The 24,320-nt window shown below is 34.8% G+C and overlaps 2 protein-coding genes across 5 annotated transcripts; one reads left to right on the top strand and one right to left on the bottom strand.

Moving 5' to 3' along the window:
* The first annotated feature begins 7,214 nt into the window (after positions 1-7,214).
* LOC107801578 (neutral leucine aminopeptidase, chloroplastic-like) lies at positions 7,215-13,188 on the top strand. The gene is made up of 10 exons (XM_075220150.1): positions 7,215-7,634; positions 8,907-9,321; positions 9,403-9,597; positions 9,685-9,910; positions 10,081-10,207; positions 10,312-10,407; positions 11,084-11,161; positions 11,664-11,724; positions 11,958-12,145; positions 12,785-13,188. The coding sequence occupies exons 1-10, from the start codon at positions 7,422-7,424 to the stop codon at positions 12,914-12,916; spliced, it is 1,731 nt and encodes a 576-aa protein (XP_075076251.1). The 5' UTR covers positions 7,215-7,421; the 3' UTR covers positions 12,917-13,188.
* A 2,356-nt stretch (positions 13,189-15,544) lies between these two features.
* LOC107801588 (putative cyclic nucleotide-gated ion channel 5) lies at positions 15,545-21,882 on the bottom strand. 4 transcript variants are annotated; one of them, XM_016624937.2, is made up of 8 exons: positions 21,793-21,864; positions 20,269-20,355; positions 19,219-19,803; positions 18,849-19,061; positions 17,574-17,881; positions 16,953-17,064; positions 16,532-16,768; positions 15,545-16,410 (listed from the first exon to the last, which is right to left on the bottom strand). In XM_016624937.2, the coding sequence occupies exons 3-8, from the start codon at positions 19,732-19,734 to the stop codon at positions 15,715-15,717; spliced, it is 2,082 nt and encodes a 693-aa protein (XP_016480423.1). In that variant the 5' UTR covers positions 19,735-19,803; positions 20,269-20,355; positions 21,793-21,864; the 3' UTR covers positions 15,545-15,714. The 4 variants fall into 4 exon arrangements, with proteins under 4 accessions (XP_016480423.1, XP_016480436.1, XP_075076250.1 ...); XM_016624950.2 differs by lacking the exon at positions 20,269-20,355 and having other exon boundaries at positions 21,793-21,882; XM_075220149.1 differs by lacking the exon at positions 21,793-21,864 and having other exon boundaries at positions 20,269-21,771.
* Between the last annotated feature and the right edge of the window lie 2,438 nt (positions 21,883-24,320).

Raw genomic sequence — 24,320 nt, 5'->3', positions numbered from 1 at the left:
GAGGAAGGGTAACCAGAAGTGAAATGGCCAAAAGTTTTTGAAAAAACAAACCCTCCACCTATTTATAGGATTGGGTGGCGCCTGAATCGAAGCAAAAGGCTATAGAGTAGCACCAAAATCGAAGTGATAAGCCACCAACCCCTGTCTCGAGAATACGCATAATGATGACGCACGTGGAGGTGACGTCATTTCCTAATAAAACACTTTATCCGGTGTCTTGTTGAGCACGCAGATTTCCCGTTATTGGCCAAGCCGTAATGTTTCGAAATGCAAAATTTCTCCATAAAAGCGAGCGGTGTCCGCTTATCAAGGACGCATCAAGCTGCAACCCCGACAAAGCGGAGGGACTAACTGTATGGGTTCAAATTTGGATGACCACGACCGTCGACGAAAAGGACCAACGGCGAGGTTCTCATCGCTCGGTGTCTTGCAAAGAATAACAAACGGCGGACAAAGATTGTACGACCCTTGCAGTAATTAGGAATATTCCTTCGAATAATCCTCAAAATAAGTCTTTTAGGGTTCATAAGGGGTCTATCCCCTATATATATACACGTGTGGGGTGGGGGGCCTTTGTAAGGGGGGATTTTTCATTCGAACAAAAAACAAAAAGCATTGAATATAATATTCTCTTACAAAAAACAGTCAGTATCTTTAACATTCAAGAAAAAGCGAATTGAGGAACCTCATCCGCCGCATATATCTTGTGTTCTAGAGATTATTATTCTTAGCTAAGATTTACCCCTTCATTTTCTTTGATTGATTTATTCAAAAAAGTTTCAAATGCATGATACATATATATATATATATATATATATATATATATATATATATATATATATATATATATATATATATATATATATATATCACTAAATTTTGATAAGACACTTTTCCCACGTAAAATGATAGAAGTGTATGTATAGAACATATAACTATATTGACAGGATGTAATAATATATTATTATGTCCATTAAACATCATAGTATCACCCCTCCTATATATGGAGATGTAAATTATGTTGAGAACAACGTTTGACCTCTTGTTATTTTCTATTAGAAGAAATAGTTAAAATATGAGAAATTTTCATAAAACACTATCTTTTAGTAGTAATTAGTTATCTATAGATACCATTTGCTATTTTATCGATTGTAGATATATTTTCTGTTATTTTCGGTTGTTATTAGATGTATTTAAGTTATTGTATTCATGAATACAGTAGCAAAAATAGGCGTGAATCAGGGAAGTCAAGCTAATCAGTTGTTGTATTCGAGTGTATTCGATTGTATTCATGGCATGAAACATGAGATTACAGCTGGACATATTATTGTATTCGACTGTATTCACGGCGTGAAACAAGGGATTATACTGTTTTTAAACGGAAAGTGAATCAATTAACATAATAGACTCCTAATATAACTCAACAAACTCAATTATAACACATAAAAATTATTTTTCCAATTATAAAAAAGATTCTCAACTGAAAAATACCCCAAAAATATAGCAATCTTCAGATAAATTATATAATACATCTGAATACATAAATTATATTAATTAAAAAAATATATGAATACATTCATGTCATATAGCAAGACAGTGAATACAATGAAATACATAGAATACAGCGGGATACATTGAAATACAATGGAAAAAAAGACAGAGACTACAATAAAATATATGGAATACAGCGAGATACATTGAATTACAATAAAAAAAAAGACAATGAATACAATGAAATACATGAAAATACAACGTAATACGCTTAAAATTACATTGAAATATATTAACAGAAATCTTATTCTTCATCGCGAAAGATAAAGTTGTGGCGTGAATGTCACGTGGAATTGCTTTGGATTGATGAAGTTGGTTTGATTCTTTCGAAAAGAACTCTAAATTCCCAAATAGAAGAAGACAAAGCAAAAGGAAAGAAAAAGAAAGGCGACGTGGAATTGCTCTCGATTGATGAAGTTGGTTTGATTCTGTTGAAAAGAACTCTAAATTTCCAAATAGAAGAAGACAAAGCAAAAATAAAATAAAAAAGAAAGGCGAACCCAGAGCCAAAGGTAGTATACTTTTCATTCAGAATCGAAGTCGGAGATCGGCGATGGATGCTGCTGGTAAACTCCTGTCGCCGTCGGCCACTAAGCCTTTTGATTTCTCCGACGATTTAGTTCCGAAAAGAATGGTTTTGTCGCCTGATCAGCAGCGCTATTGCTTGGAAGCACTCAAAATCTTGAGGGATTGGAGGAAGAGAATGACATGTATCAAAGTAGAGAGAAAAAGAAAATAGTGTAACTGAATAGCGTATTAGTGACTTAGGGGTAGGAGGTAAATTTTTTTTTAGATATTTTGCTATAAACATTAAAAGGTATCTATAGAATATAATTTTTTTAATGATATTTATTTAAAATAAATAAAATATTAACCTTTGCTATAGGGATAAAAATTCCTTAAAATATCAAAGAAACCAAAGTGGAAAGACAGTTGAAAACATGAACATCTCATGTAGTATTTATCATAACAGAGGCAGAACTTTAACTTTGTACGTTCTGAATTTTAAAAAGACATTTTTAACTACTAATAATTGGGTTTTAATCAAGTACGCATACATACATAATGAATCAAATATACTATTTGATTCGAGTCCGTTTGGACATAAGAATTTTTTTTTCAAAATCAATATTTGACCATAAAATTTCAAATTTTTATTTGAAGATAAATTTTGAAATTTTTCGAAATTTTAAAAAACCTCAAAAAACTATTTTTCAAAACTTTTCACTCAGATCACTCACAATAATTCAAAAATAACCTCAAATTATTTTTATGTCCAAACATAACTTTAATTTTCGAATACCATTTTCACTTGAAAAATTCACTTTTTTTTTGTTTGTAATTTTACAATTCTTATGTACAAACGCCCACGAAAAAAGTTACTGAATTTAACCGAATTCATGTATGAGTTTCATCTCCGCCCTAACTAGCTAATGGCAGTCATTTTAAAAACGACCTAAATCATAACGTCACTCTTTTATTCTCTAAATTGGGTACTAGCTAGAATTGTGTCTATCCCCATCTCAGTAAATCCAAACTAATTGAGGAAATACTATTTTCATGAGTGAGTTCGCAAATTTTAAGATCGACGTATTTTGCTCCAAGATCAATTACGGGATTGATTTCGGCACTCACCGTCTTTTTAATTTACTTATTGAAAATATTTTATAAATCAATATCCATTAATAATACAGAGATAATAAATTTAAGATTTTATTGTTGAAACTTTTACTTTTAAAAATTTGGTTGATCTTTCCGAAAAAGAAAAGTTAAAATTTAAAGAAAAAAATAGAGCTGCCACGATCACTTCTAGGCATATTATTGAAGCAAACGAATAATCAGATTATATTATCATTTTTAGCCCGTGCCAAAAACTATTTAGATGTGGTAGCTGAAAAATATATAAAATTTGTATAATTTTTGTATAGTAACATACAAAATGTATATATACAAAATAATATACAAATTTTATATATTTTTCGGCTATTATTTTTACAGCAGTTATACAATGTCATTTTCTCATTGAAAACTAGCACAGAAAGAGATATTTTTAAGGTCAAAATTTTAGAAGACATTATCTAAAAATGAGGAATTAAAGTGATAATTTGCGTTATCCAATAAAATGAGAGAAAACATTTTGCTCCAGAGCAGAAGATTTGCTTCATGAATCAGAGTTGGTTATCATAATTAGTTTTTTAACATATTCTATCAGTGAGACTAAATGTGTTCTATTTTAATATACTTAAGGAACTAAATATACTTAGTGTTATATTTAAGGGGCCAAAATAGACATACCCTCAAAGATAAGGGACAATACTGGCCAAAAACTCAGCGCAATGAAAACTCTATTATTCTGATGCTGAATAAGGTTCATATTCCAGAATCCCAAGTGTATAAGCATTAATTAGATAACTTTAGGCATATAGCTTTATTCCTAATGTACAGTGATACTTTACTCTATTATAGAGTCAAAGAATTATTATTCTTTAAACATATCTCATTACTTAAATGGTCGTTCAACTATCTTAAATTATCTTTTAAAGTCACTTTACTTTCGTTTGTAACAACAAAGTCACTGAACTATGTCTATTGCACTCAAAACGTCACTCAACTAGATTTTCCAAATTTTGGATTGTCAAACCTATTTTACGCTCTAATTATAGACATTTATCTTTTTTTTTACTTTTTTTTAAACTATTTAATATTATGATTATCCCTTTTTAATTTATATTATAGACTTACCTATAGAATAAATAAATATTATTTATAAATTAAAAAAATAAAAAGTATTTAAGCATATATAATGCTGGAATAACAAAATAATGATCATAGTAAAAAAAATTAATTAGAATAATTTGTTAGTAATAATAATTTTAGTATTAACAACAAAAATTAAAATATTTATTTACACAATTCATTTGGTAAATAAATTAGTAATAATAATTTTTGTGTTAACAAAAAAATTATTTGGTAGAAATATAATAATATAATTGAGCATAATTTTCAAGAATATATAATGTATATTATAAAAAATATTTTTATTTAAATAATTATTTTTATATTACGTGTATGGAATATATATTTTACAATCTTTATTTTCTTTCATTCTCAACTGTGTAAATATTTTTTTGAATTTTTGTTTTTATTACTAAAATTATTATTACGAATAAATTATTCTAATTAATTTTTATACTATTCTCATTATTTTATTATTCCAGCATTATAGATGCTTAAATACTTTTTATTTTTTAATTTGTAAATAATACTTATTTATTCTATAGGTAAGTCCATAATATAAATTAAAAAGGGAAAATCATAATATTAAAAAAATAAAAAAGATAAAAGAAGATAAATATTTATAATTTAGAGGGTAAAATAGGTATTTGGCAATTCAAAATTTGGAAAATCTAGTTGAATGACCTTCTGAGTGCAATAAGCATAATTCAGTGATTTTGTTGTTACAAATGAAAGAAAAATAACTTTTGGATATAATTTGAGATAGTTGAATGACCATTTGAGTAATTGACTCAATATTTCTTTTAGAGTTTCCTCTAAAAAATAGGAAAGCCAAGAAAAGAAGAAATTAAATTACGAGAAAAAAGTTATAGAAAAAGCAAGTGCCTACCATTGGTTTTAATTTCCTGATATCGACTAATCACCAAAAATAAATCAATAATTTATAGAACAAAAAGCCAAAAGAAATTGATTAAATAAAGACCATTTGAGATTTACCTTGAGCATACTTGAAATTAAAAAGCAAACTACCATTTTTAAAGTCACTAATTACCCTCAATTATGCATATTTAAGAAGAAGTCAACTCTATAATTTTATGAGTTAAAGATTCTGGCATAAAGCAGACCAATTGGATAATTTTTTTAAAAAAAATTCACAACAACTTAATTATAATAATGACGATAATTAATAATAAACAAAATACAAATGCCTAGAGACTCAAAGTAGCTAGCACTAACATGAGAAATGCTGGATTTTGGATAAATCTATTGTTTTCTAAACATTTTCTAAATTTACTCTCTCCAATCTAGTTTTGTATAAGCTTATCTTATTAATTATATTTTTTATACGCTCTTTACATAATTAAGACCAAAGAAATATTCCTGGTTATACGGTCAACCCACTTTATAATGACATTATTTCTCCGAATAATTTTTGACTGCTATAGTAAAGTATTAGTATAAAGAATATATATTATAATATAACATAAATTAAAAAATTGGTTCCAAAAAAACTTGAATATTATAATAAAGCGTTGTTATGGAGGATAACTATTATAGAGAATCTTCATAGTATTTCAATCAATCAAGACATCATATGATCGAACTTTAATCAAATTCTATAGTGTAGAATTCCCTATTTAATTATTTTATAAATCTTGTAACTCAATTTTGATGCAGGATTTAAACTTATATTATGGTTATATAGTGTTCAATAATCAACCTTATTTAATATGGTTAAATATACACGGTAAACGAAATTTCTAATGCGCCTCTAATGTCATTAACATGTAGTAGCAAACTAATAGCGAGGCATGACATGCAATCAATATCTACACTAATTCATATCAATTTACTATGAGTAAGTAGTTCAATGATGAGATACAACAACAACAACGACGACCCAGTATAATCCCACAAGTGGGGTCTGGGGAGGGTAATATGTATGCAGACCTTACCCCTACCCCGAAGGGTAGGGAGGCTGTTTCCAGGAGACCCTCGGCTCAAAAAACAATAGGAGATGATATATTAGTACCATAAAAATGCGTAATAAAAATAACAACAATATATAAGAGATATGAAATATGAAATATAGGATATTAAATACGAAAATACGAAAATACGAAATAGATGGCTGGTATAATACAACTAGAAGGTAAAGCCCTGCCTCAATAGACGACCAATGACATTCCTAGTCTAACTCCTAACTGGATAGTCTCCCTCTATTGTGTTGTAGAAATATTCACATTCTCCCCTAACCTACAACCCTAATGCTCGACCTCCATACATCTCTATCAAGGGCCATGTCCTCAGTAATCCTAAGTCGTGTCATGTCATGAGATACTATACATAAAATTAATTATAGTAAGTGATAAAAATTTAAATTCAATAACATAATAAAAATTTACGTGATCAGGAGGCGACAGATACGAGCCGTGGAAACATCATCTTGCAAAAATGCAAGGCAAGATTATGTACAATAGATATTTGTGGTCCGACCCTTTTTCGAACCCCGTGCATAACGAAGTTTAGTGCACCAGACTGTTTTTTTTTTAAAAAAACATAATAAGTGAGCGTTTGGACATAAGAATTGTAAATTTTCAGAAAAAAGTGGAAAAAAAACAAGCAAAATGGTATTTGAAAATTAGAGCTGTATTTGGATATGAATACAATTTGGAGTTGTTTTTGAATTTTGCGAGTGATTTGAAGTAAAAAAATTTAAAAACAGCTTTTTAGAGTTTTTTTTTAAATTCTCGAAAAAATTTGAAATTTAATTTCAAGTGAAATTTAAAATTTTTATGGCCAAACACTAATTCCGAAAAAGTATTTTTTTTTTTTTTTAAAAAAGTAAAGTTTTTTTTAATGGCCAAACGGGCTCTAAATTTTTACGGCAAGGAATCCTAGATTATAACGTTAATTTAGAGCAAAAAGAACAAATATGTTTGAATATAAAATTCAAGAATTAAAAATATTACCAAAATTGCAAAACCCCAAAAAAGACGTCAATGCATACATCATATCATCATCCAAACACCACCCACCCCCACCAATGACAACCCCCCCTTTTCTTCTCTAACTCAAACTCACTGATTCTTTAGGTCTTTTCTTATATATATACACACAAAATTCCTTTTACAATGGCCGCACTGAGAGTTATTTCAGTAGCTTCTACTTCAACTTCTTTTCATTGTTACCCTTCAGTTTTCACTAAATTCAAATCTAGTCCCACTTGGGCTATTTCTTTTTCAGTTACACCCTTGTTGTGTTCAAGAAGAGCAAAAAGGATGGCTCATTCTATTGCTCGGGCCACTCTTGGTTTAACTCACCCTAATCAAATTGAGGCCCCTAAGGTTTGTAATAATTGCTTTTGTGTTTAAAGATTTGATTTTTATTAATTGAGGCATAGTAATTGTTGTTAATTATCTTTTTTCTTTTGTGGGGTTGGATTATGATTTGTGATACCATTTATTCTTATGTTTATCTTTGTGAATTCAGTGCAAAGAACTGATCTTTATTGTTTAACCAAAACAAAATTGAGCAAAAAGATTTGGATTAGGATCTGTGATCCCCTTTAGTCTTGTGTTTATCTTTGTGAGTTTAGTGTAAAGAACTGATTTTTAATTCTCCTTTCTCTTTTTTTTTGGTGGGTTTGAATTAGGATCTGTGATGCTCTGTAGTCTTGTGCTTATCTTTGTGAGTTCAGTGAAAAGAACTGATTTTTTTAGTTTTTTTGGGCGTTTTTTGTGAGCTTGGTGTGGTACTCTTTATTATCATGTTTGTATATGTGAAGTTAAAGGGAAGCAGCAACACTAAAATTGTCCCCTAGGTCACGGGTTCGAGCTGTGGAAGCAGCCACTAATGCTTGCGTTAGGGTAGGCTAGCTACATCACACCCTTTGGGTGCGGCCCTTCCCCGGACCCTGCGTGAATGTGGGATGCTTTGTGCACCGGGCTATAGGTCACGGGTTCGAGCTGTGGAAGCAGCCACTAATGCTTGCGTTAGGGTAGGTTAGCTACATCACACCCTTTGGGTGCGGCCCTTCCCCGGGCCCTCCGTGAATGTGGGATGCTTTGTGCACCGGGCTGTCCTTTATATCTGTGAAGTTAGTGTTTGTCTTGTTTTTGTGGGTTTGGATTCTGATGTGTGATACCCTTTGCAGTCATATTTATCTTTGTGAATTCAGTTCGATATTTAGAGTAGCTAATGATATGTTTTTAGGTGAATTTCGGTGTAATTTCTGTATCTCATGAACAAAAAAAAGCTTTTGATCTCCCAATTATTATAAATTTTGCCTTATATTCTATTTGAATTAACCTTTTGGAGTATAATATTCTTGAATAGAGCGGAATGGATATAACGGATTCAGATAGCTTGCAGCAACTAATTTGGAATCGAGAAGTAGTTGATTGATTGATTCTTTTTTGGGGGGATATAGTCCTAACATTTTAGATTCTATGTAGATATTCTTTAAATGCGGCAAGCGGCCAGTCTTTGATTCGTGATCTCTATTTTGTGATTCTTGTTTGATTCGTGATCTCTATTTTGTGATTCTTGTTGTTTATATGTATGGTAGTTCTATAATTACCGGACTAAATCCGCTCTCTCTTTTGGGAACATGAAAGATTTCATTTGCTGCTAAAGAGATTGATTTGGTGGAATGGAAAGGAGACATACTTGCAGTAGGTGCAACGGAGAAGGACTTGGCCAGAGATGAGAATTCAAAGTTCCAGAATCCAATATTGCAAAAGCTAGACTCGAAATTGGGCGGTTTATTGTCTGAAGCTTCATCCGAGGAGGATTTTAGTGGAAAGTCTGGACAATCCACAGTTCTTAGACTTCCTGGTCTTGGCTCGAAGAGGATCGCTCTAGTTGGGCTTGGCTCATCTGTATCATCAACTGCTGCTTATCGCAGTTTAGGAGAGGCTGTTGCTGCAGCTGCCAAGTCTGCTCAGGCTAGTAATATTGCGGTTGCACTTGCTTCTACTGATGGGCTGTCTGCAGAATCAAAGCTTAGCTCTGCCTCTGCTATAGTAACCGGTATCTATTTTCTTGATCTTCGCTTAAATAATTGAACCATATTGAGAAACTAAACTTGGGGTATTTTGTTGAATGTTATAGGAGCTACACTTGGGATATTTGAAGATAATAGGTTTAAGTCTGAGTCAAAAAAACCAACCTTGAAATCTTTGGACATTCTTGGACTGGGAACTGGACCTGAGATAGAGAAGAAACTCAAGTATGCAGAAGATGTCTGTGCAGGTGTTATATTCTGCAGAGAGCTCGTCAATGCACCCGCCAATGTACTTACGCCTGGTTAGTGATCTTTAATATATTTACTTGTTGCCCCTTTTATTAGCATGACTCTTACCAAGCTATTGACATGTGGACTTTGCACTGCAGCGGTACTTGCTGAAGAGGCCAAAAAGATTGCCTCCACTTATAGCGATGTCCTTTCTGCAAACATCTTGAACGTTGAGCAGTGCAAAGAATTGAAAATGGGATCCTATTTAGCTGTTGGTGAAGCTTCTGCAAATCCTCCTCATTTCATCCATTTATGTTATAAGCCTACTGGTGGGGAAATCAAAAAGAAGTTAGCCTTGGTTGGAAAGGGATTGACTTTTGACAGGTAATTCTATCTTCTCAAAAATGAGATGACCACATGTTGGAAGAATAAAAAGATGGATTTCTGAACTGGCTGAAGTGATATCACACTTTTATTGTTGCTACCTCTTTTTTTTTTTTTTTTTTTTGTGTATGATTTATTGAAGTATTGAACAATCTTTTTCATGTTCCCAGTGGTGGCTACAACATCAAGACTGGACCCGGTTGTTTGATAGAGCTTATGAAGTTTGACATGGGAGGGTCTGCAGCTGTTTTAGGTGCAGCAAAAGCTCTTGGTCAAATAAAGCCTGCTGGAGTAGAGGTAAGTCCTTTGTCTTCATTTAAGGGAAAAATGTCCTGATTTATTTACTCGAGTTGCTTGTATTCAATTAATCTCTTTTCTCCAAACTAATTACCATGTGACAGGTGCATTTCATTGTTGCTGCTTGTGAGAATATGATCAGTGGAACAGGCATGAGGCCCGGAGACGTCGTCACAGCTTCAAATGGGAAGACAATTGAGGTAAGGTCATTTTTGCCTTTAGGGGTTAATCCTGTTGGATCTCCCTTACTCCCCTTATCCAACAAGCTCCTTTTGAAGATTGTCCTTTAGTTTTCTTATTGGATCCATTTACTTTTGTGGTATTCGTGATTCGGTTGGGGTGTTTGGATGCGCCAAAGCACCTTAATTTAAGTTTTGTAGTTCTTGTAAAGCTCAAGTTGTTTCATTCTTTTATTTTGTCAATAGATTTTCCTTTTCTCTGTGTGATTAGTTGGATTGAGTGAAAACTGAAAAGCATCTCCTATCTGTCAATGGATTTTATAAACATAAAGCTGAATACTATATAAGTAGTTACCATATATCAAACATGTTTCTTAGTGGCCAGGCACATTGCATTTGTGAAAGTGCAAGTTTCAGGAATGCTTCTTATCCACTGAACCGCATGAAATATTGGAAACTAAAACCTTCAAAAGATGGATGATTCAGACGCCCGTCTTGACATTTTCACAGTAGATACATTGTGTTTTGTTAGATTGTATATGTTTGACAGGAGTATCTTTTATTTTGTTGTTGACTTGTTAGTTTAGGACCAGGATGATGCAAGTCCGATTCTTGTTTTCTGTTTTGTTAATTTTACTTTATTTTACTTTATTTGACTGTTTTGGGTTTTCAGTTTGTGCGTTCATCTTTATTGTAGGTTAACAATACTGATGCTGAGGGTAGACTCACACTTGCTGATGCGTTGGTATATGCCTGTAACCAAGGTGTCGAAAAGGTAGAAATGAAACATTGATATCTGTTGCTGTCGGAAATCACTTCACACTGTTTACCGTTTAATATGTTTCTTTTGCTGTACCATACTTCACAGTACACACCCCGAAAGGGAAAAGTTTCCCTTGAACAAATAATTGAAAACCTTTTAATTTTCATTGGTCAATGTTCTTGTATTTATCGACATAATGAATTAATTGGATGCTTGAATAGACATGGACAAGAAGTCGCAGATATTGTTAATGGTAGAGACATGATGCGATTGGAAACAAGATAATGTTTTTAACATAGTTTTATTTTCTAAATAGCCAATCACTTCCAAAATTAGGTGTCGTAGCTATCAAGATAGTTTTTCAAATATCCAAACTTTTTATGTAACAAAAAATGTAATCAGATCCTTTGCTTTGATCTTCGAAACTTCACTCTTGCTAAGAAAGCTTGTACAGTAGTCAGAAGTTTATTCAGGACATTGGCATGTGTTAACGACATGATTGATCTTTATGCAGATAGTTGATCTGGCAACATTAACGGGTGCTTGTATAGTTGCCCTGGGACCTTCAATTGCTGGTATGTTTGCTTGTGCCTCTTCTTGTTTTTGGCGATGAAGACTTTATGCATATGTTTTGGTCAGTTTACCATTTAATCATATTTTCAGCTGTTACTTTGATTGCAAAAAAATAATAATTGCGACACTGAATGCACATGTTGAAGAAAGAAAGATGGCGAATCTTTTGACTGATATTTTAACTCCAAGTTTTGTCTCCTTGAATTTTATTGGATATCTTGTATACAAAATACAGGTGTTTTTACTCCTAGCGATGACCTAGCAAAGGAGGTGGCTGCAGCTTCTGAGGTAAGCGGTGAAAAGCTATGGAGAATGCCTTTGGAGGAGAGTTACTGGGACACTATGACATCAGGAGTGGCTGATATGGTGAACACTGGAGGTCGCCAAGGTGGCGCAATAGTTGCTGCTCTCTTCCTGAAGCAGGTAGTCACCTTATCACTCTAAAAGCTTCTCCACTTCTGCTGACATGTAATTAATCAGAGCTAGCTTTTAGCCTCATGATTAACGAATTTGCACTAAACTCCTGCTATGCGCGGTGTCTGAGGAACGGCCGGATCACAAGGGTTTATTATTCGCAGCCTTACCCTTCATTTCTGCGAGAGGCTGTTTCCACAGCTTAAAACCGTGACCTCTTGGTCACATGGCAGCAACTTTACCGATTATGCTAAGGCTACCCTTCCAAATACCCACAACCATTTCATATTTCATGAGGATAAAAGTGACCCGTAAAGGTTCTTAGATTTTGTTGCTAATGGTGCAAGCTTAAGTTTAGTAGACCCGAAAGTTTCTTCTAACATCATAAATAAAAGAAAGCCGAGAAGGACTGGAACTTAAAGACATTATAAAATGACTAAAGGACCTTCGTGTTCACGCCTACAGATTTTAAATTTCCAAAAACTTGTGCAAAATTTCTATGTAAGAGCTTTTCATCTGATCTTACAGAGATCTTTAAGTAAGACTCAATGCTGTTCCTACTACATTATAATTTGCTGCCGGTAAAAGAAGATAAATTGTTGAGACAAGAAACATGATATTTTGGTTTTCGTTTTTTTTCCCTTTCAGTTTGTTGACGAGAAGGTTCAATGGATGCATATCGACTTAGCTGGTCCTGTCTGGAACGATAAGAAGAAGAATGCAACGGGTTTTGGTGTTTCGACACTAGTGGAATGGGTGCTGAAGAACTCTACAAACTGAGCCAGTCAGGTTTTCGCCATATAATGGCCAACAGATGAGAGAGTTATAATCTCAAGGGACTTTTGATGTTTGAGAAGAAGTACATCATGTTTTATGAATAAATTTGAGGTGAGGGTGGTGGAAAAGGAAAAAGCAATAGTATGGGCATTGATCTTCATAGGTAGATTGGAGGATACTTTAGCTCTGCTTTCTTGTTTCCTTGATTTATAAAATGTCTAAAATTGGCACTTTGTTTTATCTAAAGAAATTTATAGTTTTTCGTTTTATCAAAAGGTAAGTTGTCTACATCACAACCCTTGGTGTGCAGCACTTCTCCCAACCCTCGTGAACGCGGGATGCCTTGTGCATCAGGCTGCCCTAAATGCATTAGAATCTAACATATCTTACACTTCTTTTTTACTGAAAAAGGAAATGTTTTCCTTTGCTTCTTTACAAAATGTGAATGCAAATAAAGGAGAATATGCTGAAAAATTGGTTGAATGTTACTAGGCAGCCGCTAGGGGTGTCAAATGGGCGGGAAGCGCTAATTTTGGACGGGTCAAAGTGGGTTGAGTTAATGACCCGCCCAAAAGTTACTTGGGCTAAGATGAACTAAAATTTGAGTCATAACCCAACCCTGACCCGCCCAAAAATGACGTCGGCTAAGATGGGCAAGGTCAAGATGGACTAAAATTTGGGTTATAGACAAACCCGTCCAACTCTTATCAAGCTTTACTTAGTATGTGTTGTTTTCTTATGAATTATATAATTACTAAATAAGATTTTTTTTTTTGTTTTTGTTATGGTCATATATAACATATCAAACAAAAAAAACATTTACAAGATATTTTGGCAAAGTTACTTATAAATCAATTTAGGCTAAAAATTAACCCAACTTTAAGTGGGTTGAGATGGGAAGGGTGGAGATGGGTTGGGACAAGATGGATCGAGTTCAATAAATAGGCCGGTTAATAACCAGCACAACCTTGGGCAGAGTCATTTGGGCTTGGGAGTGGGGTTGTGTGTGGCAGGACAAAAGTATGTTATTTTTTGGAATCATAAGCTGAGATCATAAAGAGCATACTGCGAGTAGAAAGACAATTTTTTTTTAATGAAAAAGTGATTTTGTAACAAATGTAAATGTTGTATCACATCATTTCTGAGCAAGCAAACCTTAAAAAGTGAAATTTGATGGGGTCACTAAATCAATTGAAGTAGTGCCTTATATTTTGTCTACCATCATAATGTTTTTTTTTTTATATTTTATTTTATATGATTAGCACTTTCCATGGCTTAAGGAAGATATGCCAGATATTTTGTCTACCATCATAATGGTTTTCTTTTTGTTGTTTTTTTTTTAATTATTTTTTCCCGCGAATAACTTGCCTTTAACGAATTTAGCATCAAAATCAAAGAAATATCTCATAAACTCTTAAGTTCCATTTTTAACAACCGAGGGTCCGATTCACATCATTTCAAATCCGTTTCTCATCAAATTTTACGGATTCAACTTAAATACCATATAAGACCTGTACCGGGCTCTGAAACCAAAATAAGGGCCCGATACCATCAAATTCAACCATATTTCATTCCCAAAAACTCATATATATTTTAGAAAATAATTTCCTTTAAAAATTTATTTCTCGGGCTTAGGACCTCGGAATTCGATTCCGGGTATACGCCCAAGTCTCATATTTTCCTACGGACCCTCCGGGACCGTCAAATCACGAGTCTCAGTCCGTTTACCTAAAATGTTGACCGAAGTCAACTTAAATTCATTTTAAAAGCCAAAAATTTATCATTTTCCACATATATTTACATAATAGCTTTCCGGATACACGCCCAGGAGCCATACTTTTATCTTTTCGACCTCATAACTTAATTCAAATGCAAATCCATTTCCTAGTCATCTGGCTGGGCGCAACTTTGGTACTAAATAGGGCGAGCTGTTTGATGGTGACTTCTTTCGTTTGGTAGAGTGACTAACGGCTATTTCAATCTAGGAAACAGTCGGAAATCTGAAAGGGTCACCTTCGAAGAAGCATTTGCAGTAACCAAAGCCTCGCTTTGATTATGTTACAAGGCTGACTGAATCCAATCCATAAACCCGAACCTTTCGTCAAATATGGGTTGAATGTCTTAACCTTGTAAACTACCCACCTCCCGGTCAGATAAACTACCCACCTCCCGGTGTCCCGCCTCCCCCCAAATAATCGGTGCGGCAGTTAGGCATCCTTAGACGAAAGAGTAGTCTTTCAGGATTGGTCGTCATCCCTAGAGCTAAAGGAAATTTTTGAAGCCATTCCCATTCCCACACACGAATACCAACCAGAGCAGAGTGAGGGCAGAGTGTCGGCATCACAGATATAGCATGTTGAGTGAGAGGGTGGTCGTAGATCAGCCCTACTAATGAGAAAGTAGATCTGGTTCCGAGATCTGGAAAGCAGTGAATACAGTTAGTGAAGCTAGACCGGGAAGTGGGGTATCCCTGGAAAAGAGGACAGCCTTAAGTTCTAGCAACACTTCGCGCACGAGATAGCAATGACAGGAGATTGACTGCTCGGGGCGGTAACATGTTATATGCCTTATTTTCCAGATTACTGCTTCCACTATTTATAGGCTACCTGTAGTTAGCTTTTATGCGACATGTTAGTGTAAAAATTTATTTACACAATCAGTGTATATAAGTTAAACTATTACAGAAGTATGTATCAATAACACTAAACATGAATTATACATCAAGCCTTTGCAAAGCTCAAAAGATAGAACAAGTCAAGCAAAAGCATATTATGAGAAGCTACAACTTACAGCAACAAAATTCACTCAGTATCTTCACTGAAATCAGGCTCTGGAGGTTTTTGCAGCTTCATCAGTTCCCTAGCAGTCTTAAGATTTCGATTCCTGTGAACCCCTCGGAGAGCATTAGCTGCAAATCTTGATGCCAAGAATGTTGCACGAATACTATAAGGCGATCCACCCGGAGTGCTACTAGCCCCGGCCAACGCTTCTGCTTCTTCGTCTTCTTTTCTTTGAAGTTCCATAAGTTTCCTTTTCGTGAAACGCCTCCACGCTGCTTGGATAAAGCAAGCAGCCCAAGTCCTCCAATGTTGTGAGTAAAACCGGAACGTGTGCTGAACCTGTCTACTGTGAAGCTTTCTGAACTGACTCGCAACAAATTTCAACTCATCTGCTATTAGAGCAAAAGCCTCTACTTCTGTTAGAGCTTTCACTGTACGAGTAGAAGACGGGAGGTTAGAACCTGATTTTGGGTCTAGTGCCCAGGTTAGAAGTTCCTCTCCACAAAAGTCGGATTCTTTCAACAAACTTCGGTTGAAGAAACCGCTTCGCCCACCATCAGTTGTCACACTCTCAAGGCGACCTCGTATGACAAAGAGCATTTCATCCACTGGATCTCCTTCTCGAACAAGGTAAGTATTCTCGATGTACAAACAGGGTTTTAGACGCTCACAAATTGCATCGAGCAATCTTTCCTCCATATTTGCAAATAGAGGCACCTGAAAATCAATAAAGGGATATTAGTAATACAAAACTAAAGCTATGACCACTATGAGACAAGTCGATTAAAGGTGGGAGAAAGAAATATAACAGAAGAAGCAGAATATATAATTTAGTTACCCTCTTCACTAGAGCCAGACAAAGATGACGCTTAATATCCCTCCTGAGATCCTTAGGCAAATTCTGAACTATATTCTCTTCATCCACTCCGCGTGTTTCTTGCCACTTGTACTGATCATAGCCCCTAACCCGTTCTCGGAGATCTTGTGGAAGCAATCGGTGATGCATCCACTGTTCTGAGTCGCGCCTTTTAACTCTCATCTCCTCAAGTCGAATAGTAAGAGACTGAAGGTATGTCTGTGACAGCAAAATACCAAACTCATAAGTTACAAATCTCCCATGGATACAATGCCATTATCAGAAACACTTTGACTTCACAGAAATTAAAAAATCATAAAAGAAACATCTTGTTGAACAACAGATTTGAAGTGTTATGTAATTTTATGCGACGAGAAAAATCTTTATATAAGATGGTAATTACCTGCATGTTACCAATCAACAGTGCAAAGAGAATGAGCCCGAGTATTGCAAGTGCAATAGAGAAAAGAGACTCCCCGGGAAACGTGCTAGTTTGAAGTCCCTGTCCAAGGGTACTGCACAAGTAAAACATGAAATAAAGAATGTCATTACTACCAAATGTACTACAGAATTTAAAGGCAAAATAATGTAAATGTTCATTTAATTAGTTTCGCGAAGTCCAGCCTAATCTCTTCTTTTTTTCCTCCAGTCCTCTGTGTAGGAACTATGAATAAAAGAAAATCCTACCACTACTATTAGTCAAACCAATTATTGAATAGACAATGCGAACCGGAAAAAGCCGTATACTCTGACGTAGGAATAATCATTGTAATACGATAATAGCACCTGATTAGCAAGAAATTCCCTGCTCTTGTCGTATTGAACCGGAAAAAGCATATCACACTGGAACAATTGAATTAGGTACTTGTCTTATATATGTGCTATAACTCCCGTACAACCCTATAGTCTTGTTACCTTATCATGAACAAAAAAAAGAACCTATAGTCTTGTTCACGTTGAACTATATGGAGACTCGCGAAAAGGAGAAAAGAAGAATGTTAGTTGAGTATAAAAGTAAAGTCACCTCAAATTCTGGAGTCCCCACCACAAACAGTAGCAATATTTAGTCACGAACTTCATCGAGAAAACTATGCCAGATGACAAAGCCTGCTTAAAAATTCCAAAATCAAATGGTCGGTCGTTGTCACTATCTACGGGGCATGCTTCATTTAAAACCGACTCACTGATACTGCTCCAAGCATTATACCCTGTCATTCCTTGATTGCCACAGTACAAGAAATCGGGGTTGCATGTTCCATTATGTTTACAAGCTTCTTGCCAGCATGTATCATAGCGTTCCACAGAAAGCAAATACCAAAAGGAACCAACTATCTGAAAAGAACCAAACAGAAGGGAAGTAAGAAAACTTCCTTTTTACGGAGAAAGAAGAACATTGTTATACATGTTAACCTAAGACCTACAAAAGAAGCCTGACAATCTATTGAGAAATAATAGAAATAACACGTGAAAAATTTAAAAAGGTGAACCAGCTATATGGACGACAACCAAATTAATTCCAACAATACTTTCAAGTTAAAACCGTGAGTTTTAATGATCGATTCTTGTTATTTGACGTTATTTTGATGATTTGAGGTGGCGAGCAAGTTTTATGAGCAAGTTTAGCCCATAAATCTAAATAAGTCATTAAGATTAGACAGAGTCCTAAATTTTAACTCAAAAATGTACTATGCAGGTGGTGTTAAAGACGAAAAAGGGCAGCCCTGTGCACAAAGCATCCCGCGTTCATGCAGGGTACGAGAAAGGGCCGCACCCCAAGGGGTGTGATGTAGACAACTAACTTTAATGCAAGCATTAGTGGTTGTTTCTACGGCTCGAATCTGTACCTATAGGTTAAACGGAGACAACTTTACCGTTGCTCCAACGCTACCCTTCGTGGTGTTGCAAAGACGAACCATCCAAAATTCCAACTTATGGAAACAAGGCCCAAAATGCCGATGCTATGCAGAACAAGTAAAATATATATTCTTATTAGAATGAAAGAGTGAACTCTATACCAGCAATTGAACTAGAAACACAAAACAAGCTGCGTTTCGTTTGCTTTACAGATGCGGTTTTAGGCTTTTAGCTACTTCAAAGATAAGTAAGATGCTATTTGCACAGATTGCATTTTTACAATAATTTTCCCTCGTAAAAAGCTCCATAATGACAGGAAAACTTACACAAACATGAAAGAAGTAAAATTTTAATAACAACGACGTAATCAATAGGTTATACTACGCAGAAGCAACGGTAGAAACGGTTAATAGCAAACATTTCGACAACTGAATAAGTAGCTTACGTGACTAGCAAGCATGTATAACAGCAAATAGGATGCAGCGCCAGCCCATGCAGTTTCAGCAAAGACACCAGTAGTTCTTTTCAACTCTGCAGTTAAGGGTATAACTCGAGCAAATCTGGGGATATACTGAAGCAAAATGATATAGAGCAAAGCTTGTTTGGTAGCGAGTACATCAGAACCTGCTGATCTCTGCAGGAATCTCCCAACTACAATCTGCATAGAGAGGAAAAGGAAAGTGAACGAGAAGGAAAAAATCATTTACAAGTACATATTGGTCAGTGACCATAAGAGCCATGGTAGAAGACTAGTAATCGAAATAAAGTTGCAATTTGAGGAGACACCAAAGAAATATAAAGCATTTTGTTAAAACCTGAGGCAAGGGAAGCACAGAAAGAAGATCGATGATGAAATAGAACCGCAAGTATCTTTTAGCAATCTGTCCAGAATCTATCACAAGTTCACCCCGTCCAAAAACGCGAGATGATGGCGCAATATAAGCTGTACGAAACTGAAGTGCTATGTGAATAAGATAGAAAGCATCAACAATGGTACGTAGTGTAGTGGCTATAACAGCTAGCTTTCGATCAATCTGAAGGCAATTTGCCGTGTTATTAAAAACTGGAAGGTAGAAGAACAGTGGATCCACAGATACCGCCAGAATGCATGATACAACAAAGAGCTTATTCCACAAGAGAAGGAATTTATCTTGAGGATCAAAAATCTTATTCTCTGAAACTTTCAGATCTTCAGGAAATACTGCCTTAGAGACACCAAAACCGAGTGATCGACCAATAGACTTGAGTCCTTCCGACCCTTTTCTCATTCCTCTCTTAAAAGACCTTGACGGGCTGTTAGTTGCATGGCCAGAACGTCTAAAAGCTTCCATGTTGAAGCCACGTATATTTGTTGCAATTGATGCTAACCGTGAGGATACATTGGAATCAAGTCATCTGCCCTAAATGAAAATTTGATGAAGCAAGATTAGCTGCCAAATGATGATAGAGATACTCAAGGGAAAATCATCAATGACTAAACAAAATGGCCATAATATAATAGTAACATCTTATGTGTTATCTTTAACTAATAGAAAAATGCCTAATCCAACTAAAATATTGTTGAAAATAACCTTCAAAGACAATGAGGACAAGATGTAATCTATGAAAAAACAGAATACATTGATTTACCACATATTTCTCAACAGCTATTTAAGCAACAGATTGGAGTTAGCCCTTAGCTCCAACTTCCATTTCAAATCAAATAAATCAGGAACTTATGGAATCCAGTTTCATCCATTTACCCTTGATTTCACATTAAGTAAAAACGATGTCTAACATATAAGAACATACAACCCCCAAATAAGCATGGAAGAAAGTGGACTGAAACAAAAGATTGATAATCTCAACAAAGGATGTTCTTGTACCTCACAAACTTCTCTCGCTGCCCACCCAGATATTGGGATTTGGAACCACAATCAAACATTTTGTACAGTCAAACACATATGTAGTAACTGCAACAAAGCAAAAAAATTCCAGGTTCAGGTTCAAAAGCCGAATCTGTAGCAGCTTTATTTCCAAAATGGAACCATGGAAAAGAACATCATATTGAGCCACTTCAACAACAATCTCAATGTTCTTTTCCAACATGGAAGAAAAAGTTAAAAAATCGAAGTCAAACGAAGTTTAGAGAAGTGGAATAAGACCCCATTTAACTAGGCATAAATTTTTAACCAATAAAGATTGAATTTTTGTTGACCATTTCAGGTGTAAATTTGCATATAAATTCACACAAGCAATTCAGACAACAAAACAGATGACCATAACAAGCAAAGTAATCAAGACCATTTAATGAGTCAAATGAAGCAGAAAAGAGAGGCAAAAACAAGCAGAAAACTGAATTATATTGCTAATTAATGAATAATATCTGCAAGTGAAACAAGCCCCATAAATATGACCAATAAAGATTGGATTTTTATGGACAATTTCAGCTGTAAATTTGTATATAAATTGACACAAGCAATTCAGACAACAAAAAAAAGATGATAACATAACCAGCAAACTAATCAAGACTCATTTTACCAGTCAAAAAAGCAACAAAAAAAGAGAAAAAAAGACAGAAAACTACATAATATTGCTAATTTAATCATTAATACCAGCAAATAAAGATATATAGAAGGCACAAACCCCATAAGTTTAACCAATAAAGATTGATTTTTTATTGACCATTTCAGCTGTAACTTTGTAAATAAATTCAGACAACAAAAACCAGATGATAACATAACCAGCAAACTAATCAAGAATCCATTTAACTATCAACAAGAAAGAAACAAAAAGACCCATAAATATGACCAATAAAGGTTGGATTTTTATGGACAATTTCAGCTGTAAATTTGTATATAAATTGACACAAGCAGTTCAGACAAGAAAAAAAGATGATAACATAACCAGCAAACTAATCAAGACTCATTTTACCAGTGAAAAAGCAACACAAAAAGACAGGAAACTAAATAATATTGCTAATTTAATAGTTAATATCAGCAAATAAAGATATATAGAAGGGACAAACCCGATAAATTTTACAGATAAAGACTGACTTTTTATTGACCATTTCAGCTGTAAATTTGTATATAAATTCAGACAACAAAAACCAGATGATAACATAACCAGCAAACTAATCAAGAATCCATTTAACTAGTCAACAAGAAAGAAAGAAAAAATAATCCATAAATTTAACCAATAAAGATATTATTTTTATTGGCCACTTCAGCTGTAAATTTGGATATAAGTTCACATAACCAGCAAACTAATCAAGACTCCATTTTTAAAGTTAAAAAAAACAAGAAAAAGAAAAAAAGAACAGAAAACTATATTATATTGCTAATTTTAATGAATAATCTCTACAAATGAAGATACATATAAAAAAAAGTAGATCAGAGAAAGGGACTTACAGTTAAAGTCTTTTGAGGTTTAATTGATGAACTAAGGTGTAAAAGAGATAGAGAAGAAGGGAAGAAGAAAAGGGGGGTAAGTGGGGGCGGGGGGTAGGGGTTGTAATAAAAAGCAGAGATAAAGTCAAAAATTTCTGAAAATGTACAGTATCTAAGGGATGCTCTAAACATAGAAGTCAAAAGTGAGGAACAGAACAGCAGAAGTTGTAATAAAATAGACACAAGTTGGGAAAAATGTAAACTTCCCAACCAAAAAAGACTTTCTCTTTTCCAATTGGCCAATTTTCTCATTTAGTCTATTCCTTTAATTTCCATAATAATATGCCATTCTTTCTTCTTCTTTTTTTTTTTAGAAGAGAAATGCTATGTACTCTTGTTATTCTAAAAATGGAAAAGGAAGGAAAATTTTAGAAAGGATATAACTAAAATATATTTGCAATTTTAGTATTCAAGGGGTTGAAAATAGTTAGTATGTTTTAACAATTACAAGTGTCTACTGGTTATTACTTGTTTTGTCATTTGCTTTCGTTCATTTTATCTTGTTGTTCCTTGTGATGACTCAAAGGGTCATCTAGTGTTCTAGAATCCAATTTGGGATTCCAAGGCCTTCAAAACCTCATCTTGCTTCTCCTCGATTTACGTGCACAGTCCCGGAGGGTCCGTAGTAAAATATGAGACTTGGGCATATGTCCGAAATTGAATTCCGAGATCCCTAGTCCGAGAAATGAATTTTTGATGAAAATTATTAAACTGAAATTATAATGATTTAAAGAAATTGATTAATGTATGATCTCGTTGGTATCGAGCCCGTATTCAGACCTTTAGTTGAGAATATAGAAGTGTTGAAACTATCTTGAAAATTTCATGAGTTTTGGTGTGGAATCCGTAGTTCTAGGTGGTATTTTGGCGATTTGATCGCCCGAGCAAGTTCATATGATGTATTAAGACTTGTGTGTGTGTTTGGTCTGGAATCCCGAGGGCTCGGGTTAGTTTCGATTAGGCTACGGAATGTCTAGACTTAGGAAAAGACTTGGTGTTGGATAGTTGCAAAGATTGCAGGTCTCAGCTCTTAGGAGTGCGGCCGCGGAGTGAAATTCGCGGACCACGGTAGAAGAACGCGGCCGCAATGGAAACTTCGCGGACCGCGGGTTGTAGAACGCGACCGCGATGGGGGCTTCGCGGACGCGGTAAGGTAAGGCTAAGTTTCGCGGCCGCCACCATAATTTCACTGACCGCGATGGAGGTTCGCGGCTGCACCCGGAAATTAGCGGACCACGTAGTGAGGATCCGGGGGTGTTATATAAACATGACTTTTCATCCATTTTTCACTTTTTCAAAATCCTAAACATAAGAGGCGATTTTTCAAGCACTTTTTCTTCCCCAAATCTTAAGTAAGTGATTCTTAACTCATTTCTTTCACTCTTTTACTTCTTTTTACAGGATTTCATCCTAGAATCTAGGGTTTTCATGGTGGAATTGGGGATTTTTGGGTAGAACTTAGGAATTTCGAAATTGGGAATTTAGACCTCAAATTGAGGTCGGGATTTCAAAACCAACTGTACATCCGGGCTCCGGGGTGAATGGGTAACGGGTTTTGGTCTGAATTTCGAATTTTGACCAAGCTGGCCCAGGGTCGATTTTTGATTTTTTGAGAAAAATATTGGAAAATCTATAATTATGCATTAGAATTGATTTCTTTCGCAATAATTGATGTTACTAAGTTATTTATGACTAGATGCGAGTGGTTCGGAGGTGGAAATTAAGGGAAAAGCGGTGTTTGAGGCTTGAGTTCGGCCGTTGAATCGAAGTAAGTGTTGTGGCTAACTTTATCTTGAGGGAGTAGGTATCATGTGATTATTTGCTACGTGTTTTATTATTGAATATGATGTATAGGTAAGGTGACGAGCACCTATGCGTTGTGGTTGAGTCATAGCATGCGAGTGAAATTTCATTCTTGCAGATTTTGTAGTCTTAAATCTTATTATCCATGCTTATTGTTATTATTGCAAGTGTTGGGAGACTTATATCCAGTTCCACCGAGGTTGATAATTTTTGAATATTGATTCAAGGTCGAAATCTCAAATTGTGAAATTAATCATTTATGAAAATACTGTTTTTTTTGTGATACTTCTCTCTATCCATTGTTGTTAATTATGTGATTTGTGAGGAGGAGCGTAAAGCATGAAGGGTGATGCCGTGCATGATTTATTTATATCATGAGGAAGAGTGTTAATGCACGAAGGGTGACGTCGTGCCATGATATGAGAGCGATAAAGCACGATGGGTGATGCCATGTATATTATGTGAGGTTTAATGCACGAAGGGTGATACCGTGTTGTTCTATTTATATATTGGTGAGGTTGAGGGTAAAAGCACGAAGGGTGATGCCGTGCAGTTTTCCTTTGTTATCTTCATTGCTTAATTTATTTGAGGATTTCTGTTTAAAATTGTGCCTTCCTATTACTCTCTCACTTTTTATATTGTGATTCCCCGTTGCATGTTCCCTTCCTATTATTTCTGTTTTATTC

The sequence above is a fragment of the Nicotiana tabacum genome, chromosome 8 (genome assembly GCF_000715075.1).
Source record: "Nicotiana tabacum cultivar K326 chromosome 8, ASM71507v2, whole genome shotgun sequence".
Taxonomy (NCBI): domain Eukaryota; kingdom Viridiplantae; phylum Streptophyta; class Magnoliopsida; order Solanales; family Solanaceae; genus Nicotiana; species Nicotiana tabacum.
This window is presented reverse-complemented; position numbering and strand designations above follow the sequence as displayed.

Excerpts from the sequence above, each read along its gene's own strand:
- LOC107801578 (XM_075220150.1), top strand. The coding sequence starts at position 7,422 with ATGGCCGCACTGAGAGTTATTTCAGTAGCTTCTACTTCAACTTCTTTT. Across the intron at positions 7,635-8,906 it reads ATCAAATTGAGGCCCCTAAG|ATTTCATTTGCTGCTAAAGA; the intron begins GTTTGTAATAAT and ends GGAACATGAAAG. Across the intron at positions 9,911-10,080 it reads AAGGGATTGACTTTTGACAG|TGGTGGCTACAACATCAAGA; the intron begins GTAATTCTATCT and ends TCATGTTCCCAG.
- LOC107801588 (XM_016624950.2), bottom strand. The coding sequence starts at position 19,734 with ATGGAAGCTTTTAGACGTTCTGGCCATGCAACTAACAGCCCGTCAAGG. Across the intron at positions 17,882-18,848 it reads TATACATGCTTGCTAGTCAC|ATAGTTGGTTCCTTTTGGTA; the intron begins GTAAGCTACTTA and ends GGTTCTTTTCAG. Across the intron at positions 16,411-16,531 it reads GTCTGGCTCTAGTGAAGAGG|GTGCCTCTATTTGCAAATAT; the intron begins GTAACTAAATTA and ends ATTGATTTTCAG.